General features: G+C 52.7%; 1 protein-coding gene across 9 annotated transcripts in view; it reads left to right on the forward strand.

The window, feature by feature from the left end:
- ADGRD2 (adhesion G protein-coupled receptor D2) overlaps window positions 1–22,528 on the forward strand; it is a 31,986-nt gene that overhangs the window by 6,171 nt on the left and 3,287 nt on the right. For 2 of the 9 annotated variants that reach the window (XM_083807222.1, XM_083807223.1), the window contains exons 6-25: window positions 495–593; window positions 1,082–1,167; window positions 1,525–1,803; window positions 3,053–3,164; window positions 3,743–3,877; window positions 4,014–4,134; window positions 4,702–4,807; window positions 5,087–5,142; window positions 6,233–6,359; window positions 6,472–6,575; window positions 6,761–6,863; window positions 7,130–7,283; window positions 8,081–8,214; window positions 8,856–8,971; window positions 10,325–10,445; window positions 15,172–15,213; window positions 15,425–15,478; window positions 15,845–15,989; window positions 16,270–16,328; window positions 16,525–18,981. In XM_083807222.1, the coding sequence (XP_083663348.1) occupies window positions 495–593; window positions 1,082–1,167; window positions 1,525–1,803; window positions 3,053–3,164; window positions 3,743–3,877; window positions 4,014–4,134; window positions 4,702–4,807; window positions 5,087–5,142; window positions 6,233–6,359; window positions 6,472–6,575; window positions 6,761–6,863; window positions 7,130–7,283; window positions 8,081–8,214; window positions 8,856–8,971; window positions 10,325–10,445; window positions 15,172–15,213; window positions 15,425–15,478; window positions 15,845–15,989; window positions 16,270–16,328; window positions 16,525–16,749 (2,378 nt within the window). In that variant the 3' untranslated portion in view covers window positions 16,750–18,981. The other 7 variants (XM_083807224.1, XM_083807226.1, XM_083807228.1 and 4 more) reach the window with 7 other exon arrangements.

A 22,528-nucleotide genomic window follows, 5' to 3' on the forward strand; every position in this document is an offset into this window, starting at 1 on the left:
GATCCAGAGGTGGGCTGGGCAACTTCCAAATCGTATTAGAACCACAGTTGTCACTAAATCCTTGGTTGTGGAAGACGCTTACAACGACACTAGCAAAGATAGCTGTTCAGATGCCTGGGGCTAGCGAGACTTTCTCTTCTACCAGGAGAAATGTCTTACTTGTCAGTGACGCTGCTCCCTGGGTTTTGCACACCCAGAGCTTCTGTGCCCTGCTGGGAGGCAGGTGCTGCCCCTCAGCCAGGTCGGCTTGGCAATGCTGATAAAACACAAACTCAGGACCCGGCATTGCCACCTCCTCCGATGTTTTCCTGGATGTTGGAGGCAGTCAGAGCCCAGCGCAAGCTCTGCTCTGACTGAGCAGTGGGGCTGCTTACGGAGCAGTCCGCAGCTTTTGTCCTCAACAGAGTTCGTGGGTTGCTTGCAGGAAACGAGACCTGCTTGGGCACGGCGTGTCCCTGGGGAATGGCGGGCCTTCTCTTTGTGTGTTTCCACAGGGCCTGTTGAGGAATGCCGGGTTTTTGAAGTTGGCAGCAGTGGATTCCGCTACATGCCTTGTTTGCAGTCTTTGCCTTTTATCTGTCGCTACAGAAAGGGTACAGCATCTGTTATTTATTTATTCGCTGGTTCCACCGTGTTCACTCCTGGGGGTCCTAACTGGGATCACGGTCAGTGATGGGGAGGCCTGGTGTCTGCTCTGAAGAGATGGCATGCAAAATGTGCTGTAGCAGCGACTGCTTCATTTGTATGTGCTCTGATGGGTTATTTTGTTACTCTGTAGTGAAGCTGTGCTTGTACACACCACATGGCTCCTGGATGCAACGCTGCAGGGGGCCTCCCAGTCTGGGCACCTCCAAACTCGCTGGCAGGGGGACATGGGGAGGAGGCAGAGAAGAAGGGTTAGACTGTCTCTCCAGATGGGATCTTGTACTAGAAATAAAACACAGCTGCAAAGTCTCCTTGTCCTGACTGTCCTATAAACTCACTCAGCATCCGAGGAGCATTCCCCAGGCTTTGAACAGGGCATATGTTAACCATGCTGCTAGACACCACAGCCGTAGATACGCTTTTGTTTTATTCCCAGATGCATATTGGCAACTGAAAAAAGCTCAGCTGGAATCCAGCCACTCGCTTGTCAGCCGTGTGAACGCGCTTGCAGAGAGGACTGTGGTGAGTCCTGCAGGCCCAGCTGCAGCAGCTAGCTGCCCCGGGGCGCTGGCAGCAGCAGGAGCTGTTGGGGTGGGCTTGCTGGCTTCTGCTGGCGTTTGATGTCACTTTGCCAGAAATTATGCCTGTGGCCCCTTCTGGGGTGCTGTTGGAGAGTGTGGCCTCAGGTTGTCACCGAGACTGAGGCTGGACAAGAAGTTCAAAATGTCCGGGCAGACCTTCCCCTGAAGGGAGGCTGCCCAGGCAGGTGTCTGCACAGCAGTGAGCAGGGCCTTGCTCACGTCCCCAGCACACTGCGTAGCTGATGAGCAGGCAGAGGTCATGGCTATACACTGACTTAAAATATATTTTCCATGGCAGATCCCCGAGAACATCTTCAGGAGTGATGTCCGAGACATGAACCTCTCCGTCGCTCTTGGTACTCTTGATGTCCTGGCAGCTGTTCTGAGGGAAGGAGAGGCACCGGTGGAGCCCTCGGACCTGCTTGCGGTGCTTCTGTTACTAAAGCAAGTTTCCAATGTGGAAGTCCAGGAGGGAGAGGAGCTGAAGATATTGGAGCAACTGAGCCAATATTATGTGGAAGTGACCGAGTTAATCCTGGAAGAGCACAATATTGAAACGTGGTCATCAGTCAGCCAGGTAACATGCCACCAGCAGTCTGGCCAGCCCTGTGCCACTTCGGTTCATCTTGCTGTGTGTGCAGTTCTTTGGCCTACAGCACGACCACGGGCTGAAGACCTCTCCTTGCATGGTCCGTGTAGCCTTTCTGGCCGTATTCTGGAGCTCAAGTATTTGCAGTGAGCATGGGAACAGAGCCTTTTTGCCAGCTCAGAGAAGGGCTGGCTCCCACGGTCATCTCCGCTTTCTTTGAGCTTCTCCACTTTGTGGAGCCTTGGTTTGCAGGACTGCACACAGTCTGCAGATTCCCGTTGCTTAGTAGATTCCTCGCTCCCACATCCCACTGTCTGGCAGGGCAATGCCCTTCGTTTCCAGTTTGTTGCATTTTATGTAGGTGGGCTGCCAAGAAGTTGTCTGTCATCAGACCCCACGCTGTTCAAAACACCGCCAGGCTTTATGTGAGGAATTTTCATTATCCCACCCCCGTTCGGATTTTCCCCACTGCCTTCCTCCCTTCTCACATGGGTCTTTTATGTCTTTTGTACGACCCAAACTCTCCACCTGTCTTGGAAAAATGTGACAGAGTCTGGCCTGGCCAGTGCTCCAGGAACTGAGCCAGGGACCTCCAGAGATGAAAGGATGCTGAATAGTTCAGAGTTTACCTCGTCAGAGTAGCTAAACTAAGTAATTGTGGTCTCTGTGGCCACAATTACTCACAGCTTCCTGATGATGGCATAAAAACAGCCTTGGCTCAGATTAGCTGGTGCAGGAGGTGTATCTGCAGAAGGAGAAGGGATTTGTTTTGTTTCCAGGAGGTTTTCATGGCTGTGTTGTGTACAGGGGTGGCACCTGTGCTGCCCAGCACACGCAGGACCTGGAGTGATTGGGCCAGTCACCTGCTACACCTCCAGCAGGGAAACCTTTTCCAGGTTGTTCTACAGCTTTGAAAAAATCAGGAGCCAGGCCTAAAATGCTTTTTTTTTTTTTTCCAGAAGATTGTTTTATTTGTTGATTTATTTATTTGCTTGCTATTTTAATGACTGTTTATGAAGACCATCAAGTTTCCCTTTTTGCCAGTCTCTCCACCGCTGCTGAAGGAACTGGGAACATTTTTCTTTAAAGAAGACAGAGAAAAGCAAAGCAAAAGCATTGAGTCCCAACATCTCTTTTTCTGCCGAACATTAAGCGTATAACAAAACTCCTGTGAGCTGTAAGCAGTGCGAGCTGGCAGTACAGGTGCTGACTCCTCTTGTTCTCTGCACGTTTCCAGGTTATCAGAGGGCCTATGGCTGTTGTTGAGCTCTGCGACAGAATGGTGTCACTCCTAGCCCCGCTGCTGACCGCAGGGAGGACAAAGATCACAATTCAGCACAGGAATGTTGGTGAGTGGCACTGGTGAACGGCAGGGCAGAGGCGGGCATCTCACAGGGACCCAGCTTAGTCATCCCGCCTGGTTTCCAGCTCATCCCTTGCTAACCCTTACGGCCTCCTCCCCCTTTCCTTTGTGCAGAAGTGTCGCAGTGTGGGAGGCACCTCTCCAAACCCCCTTTTAGTTCAGGACTTCTCTCCTGGGTGTGCCTGAGTCAGTGATGGCTCAGGTTGGACAGATCCCAGCTCCTTTCTGTTCAGCACATGGCATCACTGGCTGCCTACCAGGCATCCTTTTCTTCTGTATCGGGATGGAGGGGAGGCACCTACCATGTTCCCCTCTCAGTCCACTTCTGCAGGCTGTTATCTGTAAGAACAGAACTTGGGCCACTGTGAGAAAACAAGTGGGTTAAAAGTACTGTAAGGAACCTTTGGGTACAAGAGACAAACTGAGCCCAGATGCAGATGAAAGGGACCTATCTGCTGCTTCTGTCTTGCCTGGGGCTGTAATGTCCTGGTGGCATTGTGCTGTGCAATAGCCCTGGAGGAAGGGTGAACCCTGCTTCAAAACCTGATCTTGCCCCTGCCACAGGGATGGAGGTCAGGAAGCTGGAACTGAGCAGGCCAGACCTGAGCAGTGAGGCATACCTGATCCAGAGCCCCGAAAAAGACAGGCCTGACCTCATTGAAGTTCCCGAGGAAGAGATGCAAAGGCTGAAAGCCAAAGGTAGGCTGCGAAGCCCGTCCCTGGTTGTCCCTGTGGCACTTCCACAACACCTTTAATGGGAGGAAGGGTCCTCACCGTGCCCGCTGGCAGTCCCGGGGAGTGCTTGCACCCGTCCCACAGGGCTCTCTCTGCCCAGGTCTCCGCAGGGTCACGGTGAAGAACATGTGGTTTGGCTACGGCTCCCTCCAGCGCTGCCTGACCGGCCACGGCAGCGCCACGGCCTCCCAGGACATGGCTGCCTCCGACAGAGGACAGAAGTGAGTGAAGCAGAACCCCGGGGCTGGGGTGTTCATTTCGGAGTCCGTGCTGAGCCCCTCAGTGCCCCTGCTCTGGGGTCACCTCCACCCTGCTCCATCCCACCCCATTTCCCCTTGCCCCCTGCTCTGCGGGGCGGCCGGACAGCAGCGGGGGGCTCAGCGGTCGGTGCTCTGTGAAGGCAGAGACCTGGGCACACCGGGCAGTGCCGGGCTGGGCTCTGCCCGTGTCCCGCGGGCTCCGCACCACCTCCCGCTGCCGGGGGCGAGCCGGGGGCTGCGGGGGGGCTGCGGCGGGGCCCCGGCCGGGCAGAACCGGGGGCTGCCGGAGCCGGGCAGCGGGAGCCGGGCAGCAGGAGCCGGGCAGCAGAGCCCCGCTGCGCCCCGCGCCCGCTAGGTGGGGGTGGCCGCCCGCACACCGCTGCTCGCTCGGTGCTCGGGGGTCTCCCCTGCCCCGTACCTCCGGAGCAGCGGCCCTGGAGGTCCCCGCCTGCCCTGTGTGTGCCCGGTGCGGTCCTGCCCCCGAGCACGGCTGTGGCGGGTCCCCGAGCAGCACGCTTTGCCTCGCAGGTACCTGCGCACCGCGGTGGGCACCGCCGTCATTTCGTCCGCTCTGCTCAGCGACGACCAGGAGATAAGCACGTCTGTGCGCTACCGCCTGCAGCACCGCATCGAGGTACCCGGGACAGGGGGCCGGGGAGCCCCGGGGAACCCCCTCCCAGGCCAGTTGTAAAGCCCGAGCCCCCCAGGCCCTGCGGAGACTTTGCCCAAGGGCCCCGGAGCTCTTGAACTAACGCGTGTCCCGTGCCCGGCTCTCGCCTTGACTCCTGTTTCCCCGGGGAGGCGTTGTCTGGGGCTGACAGCCCGTGCTCTGGTACACTGCAGCCCAGGGAGCGACGTCCATGTGATGTACGTGCAGGGCTGCATAACCTCCTCTTGTCCATCTCTCCTGCAGGATCTGCCCGACAAGCCGCCGGGGCCCATCTGTGCCTTCTGGAACTTCAGCCTCAGGTGCCTTGTTTCTCTTCAGGTCCCCAGATTTACAAACTTTTATTTCCACTGTAAACCAAACATAACAATACAAATATAATGGTAAAAGTAGGGACCTGTAATTCTTTGCATGCTTTGCATGCTGACATCCTCCATCTGATGGAACAGAGCTCTCTCCTGGGAAGATTTCCTTTGGAAAAGTCACTCAAAAGCAAGTGACCTTTAATGAAGTATGTACAACTAAAATGGAAAGCCCGTTAATTGTGATTGTTGTCTGCAACAAAGAAGGGCTGGGCCGAGATATATAGCACAACAAATACTCAGGGCTCCCAAGCCTCATAAATACTGCGTGGCATTGAGACATGTTTTTGCTGAATGTCACCACAGTGAGAGCACTGAGACTGTGATATATTATGGATTTGTAATTAAGTCATTCAACTGCAAAAGACCTCTTTGGAGTCACAGTCTTGTAATAGGCATGGTTGCGTTTGGGGAAGGTGAGCAGAGCGTGTTTTCGGAGGGAGCTGCTTGCTGCACAAACAGTTCCACCAGCCCTGGTCTGAATTTGGTCTTGCCTTGGTACCACACACTCAGAAGGGCAGTGCTGCCCAGTGAGAACAAGCTGAGCCAGTGCAGCCTTGGTCCCTGCATAGGAAATTCAAATCTGGAGCTTTGCTAGCTGCCTGGGCAGCGCTGAGCAGCTGGCCGGCTGCAGACAGGCTGTCCTGCCTTGGAAATCAAGACTCCGGTGGAACTGTGGCAGCCAAGCCGATGGAGAGGGTTAGATGTCTGGTCCAGGGATGCTGTCAGTGAATGTGCTTAGAAGGAGCTCTTCCCAGAGCTGTGCAGTTACTGAGCTTTGTTTAAAGCAGCAGTGGCTGAACTGTACTTTGTATTACACACATTGATGCTAGATCTGTTTTCTGATGGATAAGGTAAATGTGCTGAGACAATCCAGACCAAAGTCCACATGAAGACCTGTCTCTGACATCCTCTTCTTCCTCATTTCAACTCTGCTTCTTCTGGGACAATGAACTTCCCTTAGCACCTTGTCTTTACATCTTGTGGATGGCAATTTCCATGTTTTTCTTTGTCTTTCACTGCATGTTAGCCCAGATGCTGGCGGGATGTGGTCGACAGCTGGCTGCTCTGTGGTGACTTCTCTCCCGGACTCCACTGCCTGTTTCTGCAACCACACCACAAACTTTGCAGTGCTGCTGCAAGTGTACGAGATGCAGGTAAGCGAGCAGCCTTTCTCTACTGCTCTGTGGGGTGGGTGCAAGAACTGCAAGCAGCATGTGGGTAATTTGTGGGGGTTTTGTGTCTTTTGTTGCTTCATGATTGGAGCAGAGGACCACCAAGGAGGAGATCACACTACAGACCTTGACTTTTATTGGATGTGGAGTTTCCTTCTGTGCCCTGATTGCTACCTTTATTTTATTCTTGGCAGTTGGGTAAGAAAATTCCAGACACTTGTTGCCTTCTCTGTATTTTTTTTTGACATTTTGCTTCCGAACAAGGACACAAACAAGGTACGGTTATGTAGGTGGGTGGGAAGAAGCTGCCCAGTAAGCACTAGACAGAGCTTGTGCACCCTTTAATGTGACTGCAGCTGAGGGCTTCGTGTCTCCTTCCTCAGTGTCCCCAAGAGTGAGCGAACAACTGTGCACAAGAACCTCATCTTTGCCTTAGCTGCAGCAGAAGCTCTGCTCATGTTCAGTGAACTGGCCAAGACCAACCAGGTACGCTCACTGAAAGTATCCCATTTACCCAGCAGGACCAGTTCTGCTAAGTGTTATTGTAAGAGCAAACAGAACAGAAGTTTAATTCCTTCTAATAACATTTTGTTAATTCCCTGTAACTTTAAGTAACTTGTAAATGTAAGCAGTTATATCCTGCCCACCCTGCAGCACAATTTGCAGGTTCCTGTCTTCTTCCTGACCACGCTCTGAGAAGTTTCCAGAGGACTGCCCTTCCTGTAACAGCATGCGATTTCTTTTCTCTCCAGGTGGTGTGTTTCATGGTCACTGCCTTCCTTCATCTCTTCTTCACGGCAGCCTTTTCGTGGATGCTGGTAGAGGGACTTCTCCTGTGGAGCAAAGTGGTAGCAGTCAACATGAGTGAAGACAGGAGAATGAAGTTCTACTATTTGACAGGCTGGGGTATCTGCAGCTTCCTCTGCATTGGGAACTCAAAAAAAATGTGTCAATTTTTTCTCTAGCAAAAGTTTCAATAGGAGAGATTCCCCCAATAGCGATGCTGAGCCAGACAAATGTTTGGTTCGATTCAATATGAGAGCTGGGAGCCGCTGTTCTGTAGAGGCTTTTTTACCCTTATGTGTCAAACTGCCAGTCTTAGAGTGTAAGTTAAAAACATTTCTGTTATTTTTCTAAAACCAAGGGTTCAGTTCAAAGAACTAGAGGAGGAGGTTTATGGTAAGTTCTTATTCTTGGAGATAATTACTACTGTGATGGTAATTAATGTATAAACACGTTGAGTAAGCAGCCTTTATTCTGAGTGAGTCCTTTGGGGACATAGAATAAGCAGAGTTTTGTATCAGAAGAGCCTCTTTAGGTCAAGCTTCTTTTGCTCCTTGCAAAACACATACCTAGTTGGATGGTGGACAACTGGCCCCAGTATTTTGCACTGTTTTATGTCTTTGATTGTTAAAAAAGCATTGTGAGGAGTAAATTGCTTTGATCAGGGCTCAGGGCTAGGAATGCTTTATACCTAAGAGAATGATGCTGACAGCATATAAATCTGGTCCTGTAGAGCTGGGACAGATTTGAGCTGCAGTAAATTGATGTTGCACATGGGGTTTAAGAGGCTAAGCTGCCTCATGCTGGAGCGTGTCTGGTCACGGGGGGGTTTTGAAGCAATTGTCTAGAGCACAGCCAATCTGCCTGGGTCATTCTTGGTTTTCCTGGGTTCTGATTTCCTTTTGTGTGTGTGGTTGCAGGCCTTCCAGCCGTTATCGTGGCTGTGACCCTTGCGACTTCCTTTAACAAGTACGTGGCAGACAGCCGCTGCTGGCTGAACGTTCAGACCAACGTCATCTGGGCCTTTGTCGGGCCGGTTCTCTTCATCCTGGCAGTAAGTGCCCAAACCTTCCTGCAAGGTGTGATTCCCGCGTGTCTGGTTTTGGGAAAGCATCGCAGGGTCAGCGGTGGCAGCATTTCTGTAGCTAAGGTGCTTGCTCGCTGGCCCCATTGTCCTTGCTGCTTTTATGGGGGAATTTTTGTTACACTTCATACATGCTAGCACAATACAATTACATCTTTTTAACCAAAGCAGCTTTTTGATAGAAAAAAGTGTTTTAAGAAAATTATGCTGCCCTATGTTCTTGTATTGGCTCTTGGACTAGGAATGTAGGTAAATGTGTAGGTTGACTGTGACATTGCCTTAATTAAAGGTCTGCTTGTTGTATGGGAAGAGGTACCTCCCTGAAGTAGGATCAGTATCACTCCAGAACAGCACAGTAGCAGAAAAAGGTGAAATGCATAAGGGGACTAGAGCTGACACTCAACAATACATTCTGTGGGAGAGGTTTTGAGATAAGTTTTATAGATTTGATACTTGTGCAGATAGCTCTATAAAGTATTTTACTTAAAGCTTTCTCAGGAGTGATACGTTCTCCCTATGTTCTGAAACTAGTTATTGACTTCCCAGCAGAAAAGGCTCACCACACTGAAGCTCACAATAGCTCATGGGGTCCACTGGCTCTTTTCTGACAGGTGAATACTTTTGTGCTTTTCCGGGTGGTGATGGTGACTGTGTCCAGTGCTCGCAGGAGATCAAAGATGCTGACGCCCAACAGCAGCCTGGAAAACCAGATCGGAATACAGATTTGGTGAGCAGGGCAGCGGCTGGGTATCCCAGCACTGGCTGGTCTGGGCGTGAAATGGTGGAATTACTGTTAAGCTGAGCATCTTTGCCTTGGGGGGTGCAATGAAAAGCAGTCAGGACAGAAGGGATTTTCTCCTCCACAGTACCTGTGCATCACCCAAAGGCAGTCTCTGCTGGAACAACTACACCACTGAGAACATTAGGCCTCTGAGCTGCCGAGCAGCTTGTTGGCAGACACGCAGACATCCTGCAAAATAGAAGCGTAGGGAAGTGAGGTGGCAATCTGGGGCATTTCCAGGAACCAAATGACATTAGGTGCCCAGTCTCCTGGAATTTTCTAGGGCTCTGAGCCACAGAAGTGAGTCCTCTCCACTTCACAGAGCACTGCAGTTCAAACTCATCGCTTACTTAGTGCATGCCCGTCAGAAGGATGCTAGATGAACCAAGTGCGGGGCAGTCAGGCTGTTTACCATAATAAGAAGCATTTTCTGTATGTGTTTGGGACTTGGTGGATCAAAAGGAGCCCTGGTGGGGGTTACATACATGGGCAAGGAGAAGCAGCATGGACTTCTGTAATCAGTTAATGTAGGGAGACCTCTAAAAAACTGCTGCTTGAGTCACTACTTTATCATCCTCTGTGAATTTTTATTGTTGTTAGCTGGCGCCGGATACCCCTGCTAGACACGCATTGTTCCCCTCTATCATAAATAAATTTTCCCAAATTTACAGAAGCAGAAAGATAGGGCAATGCAGGAGGGCAGGGTGACATCCATATGCTAATAAAACAATTGCAGAAGTCCTGCTTGTGGCAGCGACTTGGGGGAAATAGCTGCCTTCTCATGGCTAATGACGTCAAAGAGCTCCCTTCTTGCTAACTCCCAATGATAAAAAAAGAGCAGGGCTAGCACACGGGGGGCCAGGAGGTGAAGCGTTTGGTTTTTCTCCTCTAATTTTGTTTTCAAAGAACTTTGTTTCATAGCTGCCATGTTGGGTGCTGCTTGCACAACACACCATCTGGTAGGCACTTGCTGGGGGCACAGAGCCGTTTCCCGCACGGAGACAAGGAAAGCTGTCTTCTAACCTGCACGGTGCAGAGCAGAGCGCTCTAAACTCTGCAGTGCTCTGCAACCTTGTGCAGAGCCCCAGGCAGATGGCAGCAAGCCCCTGGCAGTGGTTGCAGGGCCAGGGTGGACGCTTGGCAGGCTGGGGCACTTTGCCAGGAGGTGCTGAGCTCGAGCACATGGGGCACGGCTGAGACCCTGGTGGCGGCTGGGTGTGGGGTGCTGGTGGGGTGCCAGTGCATAGCATTTTGGCTTGGAAATACGCCCAAGTAACTCTGAGCTCTTCTTTGTGACAGGGCCACAGCCAAGCCCATCTTGGTGCTGCTGCCCGTGCTGGGGCTGACATGGGCGTGTGGGGTCCTTGTCCACCTCAGCATCGTCTGGGCCTATGTCTTCATCGTGCTCAACTCCCTCCAGGTGAGTCCTGTGCCATCGGGAGCCTCGCCTCACAGCCAAGCAGGTACCTGCAGCTCCTTGCGCTTCAGTGTAACCCATCTCTCCTGCTAGTTAGGAATATTTGGCAGTCTTGTGTCTTCTGGTGTGACTCCTGAGTGCTGGCATATGTATGAGTCACTGTTGTTAATACATTTGTATTGATAGGGATCTCTGCAGGACAGAAAGTAACCCTGGTGTGTAAAGCAGTACTTAATATTTGCTTCCAACTTTACTGGTTTCTTCAAAGAGCTTAAAATTTTAAGCAGCCTGTATGTGGTTAAGAGAGCAAAGCAAATGGTAATAGTTACAGCAGCCAGGAGCACTCAGCTCTGCACTGAGGTAGAGCTGTTCACATGGCCTCAGAAAAGGTGAAACTCAGGGACACGGGGTGACAAAATGTTGTAAGGACTTGCTGAAGTCCCAGAACTTGTGCTTGCCACCTACATTCAAAGCATCATCCACCTGGTCGGTGAAAGCTTCCAAACCTCGAGAGAAAGCAGCTGTAGATGGAGCTAGAGAAGCACTAAACAGCATTGCTCCTGACATTTGCAGGAGAGACAAATGTCCCCAGGCAGAAGGCAGACTTCTCTGCGAACAGGTAGTTACCATCAGCAGAGAGCCATGCAGAGGAGAACATCCATGGACGCAGTCCAGCTCCCAGTGCTAAGCCAGCACTGATACAAAAACCATCTGGGTGTACCCACGCAGCCAGTCCTGGGCCTTTCTACCGGATAGTCACAGACACATTTTTCAAAGTCCCTTGCCAGGCGCTTGAGGACAAATCTTACTCTGGGGGATCCAATTCAAGAGAGCAATCAGGCACTATCCTCCAAGCCACTGGGACTCAAAGAGTTCTCCACCTGCATCTCCCTTGTTCCTTTGGCTGCAATAGAAAATGGCCAGTGCAGAAGCTTTCGTCTATGGAGCAGGAGAGTTCCAGTGCTTCCCTCTGGCATACTTGGCAGGCTTCGGTGTAACATTGGCCCAGATCTCCAAGGGTGAAAGGCAGGCGTTATCACCATGTGCACAAGATGTGTGGTTGCTCCAAGGCACATTCTGCCTGTGGCTGGCACTGGTCCAGTGGCTGGGTGCTGCTCATGCACATCTGTCAGCTCTTGGATGGGGAAATCCTAAGGCCAAAGGGCTGCCTCTGGACGTCTCTGCTATTAAGGATACCAGCAGGGTGGCAGGAAGCCTGTGCTGACTGTACTTAAATACAGCCTCAGTTCTCCTTGCCTCCTCATGCCATGCTTGGATTATCAAGCAGCAGAGAACTCCAAGCTCAGTGCTGTGAAGAGATGCTAAGATGAACAGGGCTGAGGACAGCACCAGCATCTTTTTGTTCACAGCAAAACCATTTCTCAGCACAGGCGAACTCCATCAGCATCAGCAGAGAGAGGCAGATCAGAGTACAGCTTCCCAGCACTATCCTGTCAGTCGTTCTGATGCTGAAAGGTCTCTGCCTTGCTTCAGCTTTCATGCTGTAAAAACGTGAGCGTATGTATCACAGCAGCGGGGTGCTGCTGAGGGTCTCAGGCTGGTTAGCTCTCAGGGGAGCTGCTTTCCAGCAGCACTCAGGGCTGCTCTTCCCTCTGCAACCCGGCAATGGCAAGAGGAACCCCACGACAAGTTCCCTGGTTCAGCGACTGCTAATGCCTCATGATGCTATCCTGACAGTGTCACTTCCCAGACTGCATCTTCCGTGGTTCATTCAGCCTTTGCCTCATCACTGATGACAGCAGAGAGGCTATACGATGCAGGTGGTTGTAACATGGATGTGAGGCATATGTTTGTTTGTTTTTTTGGAAGGGCAAGAAATATCTTCTGAAATGAATAAATGTGTCCTCTGGATGATATGTCTCCTGAGACCCCCTCTCACAACCCATAGCAATGTCCACCTTAGGTGAGAGGAGCAGGGGTGCTGGCTGGATCAGGATTTGTTTTCTTCCCTTGCTTTCCAACTTACTGCTTCTTTTGTTTTCCTTCTTTCTCCTAACACTCGGTAGGAGCCCGGTCTCTTGTGTGGGCAAACAGTCAAGGGTTTGCCCATGAATGTGCTGTGCTTGTTTGCCTTCTGCTCCTTCATTGCTAAGTTCAGGTCAATTTAAATATTACCCTAGAAAAGAAAGCGTGATGCTGGTGGGAAGCCGTGGAGTTGAGAGAAAGCAGGGATAAAAGCGTCACATTTCAGCTCCTTTGCTGGCTGTCCTATTGAGGACAACTTCTATAGATCACCTTGGGATTTCCTTTAAGGCCAGTGTGCTTCTTTATGTGCTGGTGTTGTGTAGGAAAGTTTTGCTGCTGTAGTTGTTTGTTTGTTTGACTGCTTTCTGTTTATCTGCGGAAACTGAAGCCTGTTTTCAAGGTTACTCTGTGCGTCGACACCAAACATGACAACTCCTTCTCCAGCCAGGCAGCACAAGAATTCAGCCCAGTGAGAAGCAGCACTGCGTGGTGCTGGGCCGGGGAGGCTGCAGTGCTGCTGCCAAAGCCCAACCAAAATGAGTCCCTCACTCCGTCACCAGCATGAGGGGTGACTGGAGGGGACTGGAGCCACCCCAGGGCTCCTTCTTGCTCAGCTCTGCTGATACTGCGAGGGCTTCAGGACCTCTGCCAGTACAGGTGAAACCACCCATTGGTCTTGTCCAGATGAGCCTTGCCAGGCACTGGGCTTTGAAATTCCCATGAGACAGCTGCAGGAAAAAAAAAAAAAGTTGCTTTTCTGTACAACACTGACTAATTACCCTTGGTTCGGTACCTATGGGCACCCGCGGAGCACAAGCAGCAGAGCTGGCTCCCTGATGTCAGCCGGGGACAGTGCTGGCCCGGCCGGCTCGGCCCATCCGAACCAGGCCAGCAGAGCGGGAAGGGTCCCCCAGGTGGTTGCCAGCTGTGTCTCGGTGGAGGTGGGACAGCCAGAGGTGTTTTGGTGGCTCGGCTGTGGAACACACACGCTGCTGCCCCGCCGCTGTGGCCTCCTGGGTGCTCCACACTGCCCGGGCGTGCGGCGCCACCGTCCCCTTTGGGGCAGGCCTCCGGCTGGATGTCTTTGTACTCAGAGCTATTTAAAATATCTCCTACTGGTGCAGCAGCTTCTGGGACAGGTCTGGAGGATTGCACAGGACTGTGCTGAGCAGTTATTTCCTAATGATGGCCGCTTGCTGACAAATGTGGGTTTGTCCCCTCCCTTCCCAGGCTACGCGACGCACTGGGCCCTCTCCGGGCTCCTGCAGCGGGAGCGCAGCTGGCTCGGCGTCTCCAAACCCCCCCTGAGTGGAGTTGGTGCCATTCGTGATGGAGGTCCCCGGGGAGGATGGCAGCTCTGCCTTGCCCTGGGAGCTGGCGGTGTGGGCAGGAGCAGGGCAGGAGCAGGCAGGAGCGGCTCCTCCAGCACCGCTCCGCGCCATGGCTCTGCTTCCGCCCGCTGCAGCTGGGCCTCCTCTCCTTCCTTGCTCTCCTCCCAGCCGACCTCACCGCTCCCTCCCCCACCCTGCTTTCATACAGAATGATTATTTCAAGGAAGACCTGCCTTGGCAGCCCGACCAGAAATCTGGTCTGGAGGAGTGACCAGCATTGCTGTCTGAAGGACAGGTCATGGCACGGCGCCAGGGTATTGCTACCATTACGCCTGCCAAGAGCTCGCAGATGAAGAGCAAGGCTCATTGAAGACAAGATGGATTACTTTTCTTGCTGCAGCTGATTTATCTAGCTGCGATAACAAACACCCCACAGATATAACATAAATCTGGTGGGCCAGATAGGGCTGCCTTAAGGCCAAAATTGTTGGTCTGGAGCTGTAATTAGCCCCTGGCTGTGGCCTCCAGGTGGTGCTCGCTGCGGGCTGTGCCCATCGCACACCCTGCATGAGCCGTGAGCGGTCAGTGGGCTCTGACCAAGCTTTGGGCTGTGGCAGAGCGTTTGCTTACATACTGGTTCCCAGTATTTGCATACAGGAGCACCAGTTTGGTGGGAAGGGAGAGGGTGGCCACGGCTGTGCTGTCCAAGCTGTGAGGTCCTGGTCTGAGAAGGGGAAAGCTTTGTCCAGGCTGGGCAAAGCCTCTGGATCTGTACCCTCTAAACTTGCATTGGAGTTTCCTGCTGACACACCGTGGGCTGTCACTGTGTAGGACAGCGGATCTGCCCATGGCATCATGCTGCGTTTTGTGGGAGGGTGGCTCAAGCCCATCTCCCCGGGCTCAGTGGAAAGGGAGGGCTGCCTCCTGGATTTGGGTTCCTCTTGCAACAAATTCCTGGTGGCTTCTGTCTCTGAGATCTGAAGGAGGTGTTTCTGGGGGGATTTTGCATGCACAAGTGAGCAGGAGTGTGGGAGAGCTCGGGGGTGAGGGGAGCAGAGGGGCCGAGCAGGAGATGCCAGCTCTCCATCCGTCACACGAGAGAGGTGCGGAGCAGCCTCTGCTGAGTGCCCAAACTGCTGCTCCCGAGGTGAAACGGAGGGAGAGAAAAAGGAAGAGTGACCGGGGGGTGACCTTCTCTCCTTTGGATTCTCTGTAAAGAGCCTGCTCTCAGGTCTGATTTTAAGGAACATCCCTCTAGCCCAGCTGTCCCCTGGCTGTGCTATGCCCAGTGCCTGTGCCTCTTCTCCTTAGGTCGCCACCTATTCTAATACTCATCAAGTTCATTTCCTCCTGTGGAAGGTAGCAGCCAAACAGCTGTACATCTCTGACTTCCTGTGCTCTCTCCTTTTCAGGGCGTGTATATATTCCTGGTCTATGCAATCTATAACAGCGAGGTAAGAGATATCCCTGGCTGGGGCTCTGTCACTACAGAGCAAGTGTTTAGTAGCAGTTAAGGGGTAGCTGGGATTGTAGTAGATACAACAGACAGCGTAGCCCAGACTGTGCTTCTGGGACAGCTATTGCTTTTTCTCCATGACTTCCTGGAGGATCTCTTGCTCTGCAAGAGTTGCTGTGGCCCTCTCTAATGTCCTTGCCTTGCTCCAGGTGAGGAATGCCATCCAGAGGATGAAGGACAAGAAGAAAGCACTCTCATTCACAGTAAGTTTGCAAGGAAGCCTTGCTGCCCCCATTTGCTCATCATTTAGCCACTAGAGGAGGGCCCTAAGTATACATTTGGACTTCTTTGAGGAGATGATGTTGGAAAGAAGTCTTATTTTTCCTCCTTACTCGTCCAATGTAGGAAGAATGGCAGAGACTGAATCCCTTTGCTGCAGTCCTGTTGGACAATGCAGACCCAAAGATCACCTGCCCTAGTTAGAAAGCAGCCTTTAGTACCGGGGTGGGATGGGAGTCCAAGCGCCAGGGGCAGCAGTGCAGATAAAACCAGTCTTCAAAGTTGGACCTGGATCCAGCAAAGACAAGTTGCAGATTCCACTGTCCTGTGTCTCTTCCCTGTCACCACAGAACTGCTCTCATCCCATCAACTACTTATCAAGTCCAAGAAACACGACCTCCTGGGAGACCGGGAAACTGAGTCCTTCTGCAGCTGAGCGTGCCTTGTCGAGCCCTGTGCAGAAAGATCCACCAGTGAAGAACATCACCAACAAAGGTAAAGAGGATTGTCACTGCTGTTGCTCAGGCTGTGGGATGAGACCACAGTAAAACGTTTTTCCCAAGGCATGAAAGTGGCAGTAGGAATGGGAAGGAAGGTATTGCAGGCTCCAACCTGTTTGTGGGTACAAGGATTTACTTGCAATTATGCGGATAACCTGGTTGGTCCCTTTGCTTCAGTGGAAGATATTTAGGGGGCACAAAGAACTGAGTTCTTGGTAAAGCTTGAATATTTCTGCTCTCTGGTCTCCAAACTCATTGTGCTTCTTCCCCCCTAGGCAACTTTGGAGCCAAAATTCCCATGGGGATTTCATCAATTATGTCACCAGAGAGACCGGTATGTAATGTCTTCTGATATTCTTCCACCTTCACCCATATACAGAGCATAACAGTTATGTAGGAATGGCATACAGAGGTTCTAGCGACGGGCTGGGCCTCGGAACACCTGGTGGTGTTACCAGCTCTGGCACAAATTCAGTGGTTTATGTTGAGCAAGTCCCAGAAGCTGTCTGACTCATCCATCCTGTTTGCAGACCGAGGATAACGATGATTCCCTCTGTCCCAGGGTGTTACACCACTTGCCAAGTGTTTGTAGTGGACCAGAGACAGTGTGTTATCACAGCGCGTATGCCCTGTTCCTGAGGACCAATCTAGACACGTGGTCTGCCTGGACTGAAACAAAAAAAGGTCTTGATACGAACCCTGAACACGCTCATTTATTAAAATACGTACTGGTTATTAGTAGTATATTCATTTAAGTCATTTAAATAACTTAAGATACGTGTCTTCATGCCCATAATTGCCACTTCTAGTAATCAAGCCAGATGCAACGGAGCATTTGCCATCCTCTGCAGGAGCATAGGATGCTGCTCAGGGGGAGGAGAGCGCGGCCGGCCGGCAGGGAGGCTCTCCTGGCTGGGAACTGCCGTGGCTCTGCGGTGCCCGTGGGGGCTTGGCTCGGGAGGCTGTTGCCTGACCTCTTGGGCTGGCCTGGGGCAGGGCAGTCAGTGGAGGGCAATACGGGAGAGCAGGAGAGTGCCTGCAGGGGGGCAGGCGGGGAGGAAGCCCCCAAGCAGCCACTTCCAAGCAGAGAGCTCGCCTCTGGCTGCGGGAACCAGCGCTGCCACAGCTTTGTTCCCGGCCGCACCCAGGGCTTGCAGCTCCTCTCCAGGAGGGGGGCGCATCTGGGGGCTGATTTACAGCAGGGGATATAAATGAACAGAAGGAGCTCGTGAATTTGAGTACGTGAAGCACCGAGCAGCAGTCGTACAGCTCATGGCAAGAGACTCCCCCCAGGGCCAGCAAGTTTAAAAAGGGCAGCGGGGGCTTGTTGTCTGTGCAGCAGCTGAGCTGCATCCATCCAGGGAGGGCAGCCCTGTATTGTTCTGCAGCCGTTTCACCCCCCCAGCAGAAGTGAGTCTGACGTAGAGCTCAGCAAGGCATGGCCTAAAGTGGAGAACAATTTAAATTTGACTACTCTGATACCACTTCCATCTCCCACTATTGAAATGATCATCAGTCCTTGTGCACTTGACATACAAGTGCTGTAATTTCCTCAGAATAAAATCCAACACTACTTTCATATAAGTCTCTCACTGAAGGATCTCTCTCTCCCTCTCTAATATTTATCCTTTGAAAACCCGTGTCACATAGACAGCTCTTATTTATCCAATAGATAATACTTCTATAGCTGGCATATCATTTTGAAGCCACTCAATAAAATCCATATTTTCATCTCCCTTGATTTATATTGCGGTTAATGCCATTCCTCCCTTGTGCTAAACACCGACCAGGATCCGCAGGTGATGCTTTTCTCAGCCAGCCAGGTGCTTGCTGTGTAAACTGGGACCAGGGCTAAGCTCCCTGGCACAAAATGCGAGACGTGGGTTAAAGAGATTAGCCCAGAGGCCTGAGTTTTCTAATGCAGGGAGCATTAGGAGGCAGATTTCCTAAATGCCAAGGCCATGGCATTTCCTAGCAGGCAAAGATAGAAGCCGCTTTCCTCTGCGTGAGGGTCACTTAGGACTTTACTGTATCTTTGCCGCTTAAACATTTCATTTTTAATGGACTTGTTTCCGTGCTAACTAACGTGCCTTCAGCAGCCTTCAAAAGGCCGGGCTGGTGCCCGCGTCTGCGGGGGGTGAGGATGGGCACAGGGCCGGTCCCCACGTGAATCCGCACCCCAGTGGCGCTGTGCCCACAGGGCCCCCCCACGAAGCCGAGGTGGCCCCGCGATGCTGAGCAGCCCCAGGGTGCCGGGAGCCCCTGTCCAGAGCCAGGCTCCTCAGCGGCGAGGCGGTGGGTGCCTCCGTGCCCAGGTGGTGCTACCCCCCGCAGGGTAGGCGCTGCTTTCTGCGCTCATTAGTTATATAAGTCTGGGCTGTTTTTCCTGCTCCCTGACTAAATGAGTCATGTAACTCGCTGGAGGAGCTGTGAATTAAGGATGTCACTGGCAGCTGCACAATGGTTGGGATGAAGAGAAGATGCTACTTAAAAACGTTTGAAAACACTTAAAATGACAAAACACTGAGCGAGTGAAGATACAAACACAGACAAGATGTTCTTTGTGTTTCAGCTTTTTTAAAATGTTGTTTGGTGATGTTTATTGCTGTTGGGCTGGGAGCAGGAATTTCACACCTCGGAGAGCATTAACCATCACTTAGGCACACGGAGCAGGTTTACGTGTGGTCTCTCCACCAGAGCACAGGCCGAAAGTTCGCTCTGCTGCACGCCTGGATTGTGCTGCAGTCTGTAGCAGGCACCCAGGCTGAGAGGAGCATGGGGTTGCAGCAGCACTAAGCAAAGCACCCGGGATCTCTGTAGGGCCGGGGTGCAGGCTTTGCATCCCTGCCTCTGCACGAGCTCGGCTGGGGGCCAAGGGCAGCGAGGCCGCTCGGTGCCCACGGGGGACCTGCCTGGCCCTGGGGGGGTGGCAGAGGGCTCCAGCCACCAAGCACACAGACTCGTGCCTTCTGTTAACAAATGTTCTCCTCTCTTTCAGGCCGTGGAGCTGACAGCATTCAAATCCTCAGGTAACATTTGCCTACATCATTTCCTTTCATTTTTGTTACTGCTGGTACTGCTTTCTCTGGTTGCATCGTGGAGCGTGGATCGGAGGGTGGAGGGCAGGTTATTTTTACTAAGACTTTAGGGAATGTTTTATTTCCAAACTGCCCTGGTGGCTGCAGCCCTGTCAAGGCTGTTGAGGGATCTACGTCCCCCTGAACAGGGCAGCAGCAGGAGCTGAAGAGTGGGTGCATGAAGGCCCCGCTGCGCTGCCTCCCCACAGCACCCAGCTCAGTAACCTGAGCACCCAGCAGCGCTCAGCCGCAGGTGCCTGTCTCACAGCTCCCACCTGCCTGTCCCCAGGGTCTCGGCAGCTTTCCTGCTGCCTCCACGTGTCTGCAGCTTGCTGCACACCAGCCCCTTGGGCCGCTCGGCGGGCTCTGGAAGGCAGCGGAGATGCAGCGGGTACGGCAGGCAGCTCTGGCAGGGACCAGCATGCCAGGCTGCCTGGCGAGATCCAGGCTGCTTTCAGGAGCCCCAGCAGCTCTCTGCTGCCACGGGGTATTTGAAAACAGCAGCTGCCTCAGAAGGCGCTGGCGGGTGTTAGAAGTGACTTTCTCCCAAAGAAGGGAAGCCGGGGAAGGTGGGGTGCTCAGACAGGGATGGATTTATGAGCTTAAAAGCAGCCATTTAGCTTCTTCTGTTTCAGGTTGTAGAAAGGCCAATGTCACCATGGAGGTGGGTAGAATTGAAAACAGAAATCCCTCCTAAGCCCCAGACCTCTGCTCGACAGCAGCAGCGCCCTGCTCCCTCCCTGACTTCCCTGCCTGGCTTTGGCCAACTCCCCAGCTCCCCTGTGCATGGGTGTAGCATATTTTGGTTGTTTGTGGTGGTTTTTTTTAATCCATCACCAATGAGTACTCCAAGCTCTCTCTGTGCAGTCGCTGGATGGGGTCACTCAAGCAGATAGTGCAGTGAAGAAGCAGCGGGGATGGACTGATATTATTTTTCCTGCATTGTTACATTTTCTTTTGTCAAGGGATGCAGTGCATTAGCAGGTTTCTGATTTTGCTCCACATTAAGTGTCTAAGCAGGGCATGCTTAGACTATTTTCGAGAAGATGCCACCCAGAAGCATTACAGCTTTCCTCCCCACAGTGGACACATGAGCAAGGCAGAAACGGTGGCACCCAGGAATAAATGTGCTGCGGCATTTCAGGCGTAGGAGCGGGGTCACACTCAGCGAGACGGACCCTGAGCACAGGCATTTGTGCTCTGTCCCCCACACTCTCACCCTCACCTGCTCCTGCATATATTAATGGAGCCGCATTGTAATTAAACTCCAGATGTGTAAAGAGGTGGGTTGTTTAGTTTGTTTTTGTATTCTCAGGTAAGCCCTCAGGATATGTCTAAAAAACCGCAGAGCACTGCACACACTGAAGGAAGGGTGGGTTTGGGGGCACGCAGGGGGTGCCTGGGTCCCCACTGCTGGACCAGCAGGGCTGGGCTTGGTGCCTCCCCTCTCTCTGGGTCAGCGGCCACACAAAAGCCGTGGAAGCAGTAGGCTGGGGCAGGGCAGCACGTGCGTGCCCACCCTCTCTGCTAGCCTGAGAGCAGCTCCGCTCGCACCTGGGGGTGACGGGTGCACCTTGAGGGTGACTGAGAAGATCTCCTTGAGCCAGAAGAGCACTCCTCTGCACACTTGTGTGCACGCAAGCCAGGATTCAGCACAGCGCTGGTGGGCAGATGTGCTGCACTGCACGAGGCACAGGGCTCTAAGACGAGTGCTTCCAGCCATTAAAGAAAGTAAAATAAAAGGCAGCAGTGCCCGGCTGTGGTAATGCCTGGAAGATCCCAGGGCATGTCAGTGTTGCACAGGGTCTTCACAGCTTGTTCAACAGAGCAAAAGGCTGCGTCTCCTTTGGGAATAACAGCCGTCAGGGGAAGCAAGCCATAAACCTGTGTTTGATGGTGGTTGAGAGACAAATAATTTCAATGCAGACACTGCTTCTCCTCTTCTGTTTTGTTTTCTGCCTGGATAGTGTAATGAAAAGAGATGCATTTTGCCCCAAATGTCTTTATTTGAACATTTCCAGCCAGCTCTAATGAAAATTGCCACAATACCAGCAGTAGACTTGCAGGTTATGTGAAGATGCAGGAGAGAAGCCACCCGCCCCGCTGCCCACATGGGGAGAGCTCGTGGGCTGGAGGAGCACGGGTGGGCAACTCAGGGCTTACAGGATTCGCTCAGAATCTCTCAGGGAACCTGCACGAGGTCTGGGGTGGGGTCCAGCTCCTCTCTGCCCCGCTCCAGTGCTGTAACTGGTGCTGCCCCTCTGCTGCTCCAATGCAGGAGGCAACCGTCGGGTCCGTGGTGGAGACGGGAGCAGGCTCCCAGCTGCACTTTGCAGGCAGATCAAACCCCCGTAAATACCAGGCCAGTTTTAGAAACACAAAAATGAATAGTTTGGCAGCGTCGCTGCGGCAAGGAGGCAGGCAAGGGCTGTGCTCTGCCCCCGGCATCCCTCCCCCGCCTCGTATACACCCCCAGTATTCGGGCTCCCCCCAAGGACTCAATTCTCTTGGAGAGGCCGCACGTTTTTCACAGTAATGAGCTCCAGCCCAGCTGTACAAAGATGCGCGTTGCACAGAGCACTCTGCCCAGATTCATTACACCCATTATGTAAGAAGGGGATGGCCGGGGGGGTTCACATATTTGTACAAACAATAAGTACCGTCTTCCTTGTCTTGGTGAACAAGAGCTCCAAGAGGCCTCCACATCCTCCATCTCTTCAAGTGATGGCTTCTTTGTTTCCCCACGATAATTTCATTATTCTGTTTGAATACATTTATATGTTGCTAAGCCACACATAGCAACATGGATCTTGTCTCCATGGCCCAGCCTTTCTGTGATCAATACTGAGTATTTCTGCAACTCTCGCAATACCGTGTTCAGTAGGGTTTCTTTTAAAATAATAGGGAAATTATTAATTTCTGGGATTCAAAGACGGTCAGGCACATGGGCACTCAGGGAAATGCCGACCCCGCGGGGCTGCCCTGCGGTGGGATCCACCATCCCTCCCTGCTGGGCAGAGGGCACCTCATGCCCTGACGGAAGGAAACGCAGCCTGTGCAGAACCAGTGCTCTCTTCCATGGCAGCGTAGGTATTTTTCACCAAATCTCCTTGAAACCTCACTCTTCAGTGCGCTCAGACCTGGCGGTGCCTTGGGCAGTGTGTGCGGTGTGCTCATTCCTGAGCAGGGTGAAGGAAGGGGGGCTCCTCGCGGCTGCCCCTGCCCACTGCAGCACCTCCCTGCCCCAGGGCCATGCCCCCAAGACCCCTCCAGGGGCAGGGGACACGGAGGCTGGCAGAGCAGTTCTGGTGGGGGCCGGGCTGCCTCTCCTGGACCAGGCAGCCATCCAAGGCAGAGCCAGGCTGGGCTTTGTCCCCACATTACAACCGTGGGTGCCCCCCGGCCCTGGGAGGGAGCCTGGCCCCGCTGCTGGCCGGCACAGCTGAGCCCATCTCTC

Source organism: Anser anser, assembly GCF_964211835.1.
Source record: "Anser anser genome assembly, chromosome: 21".
NCBI classification, from domain to species: Eukaryota; Metazoa; Chordata; class Aves; order Anseriformes; family Anatidae; genus Anser; species Anser anser.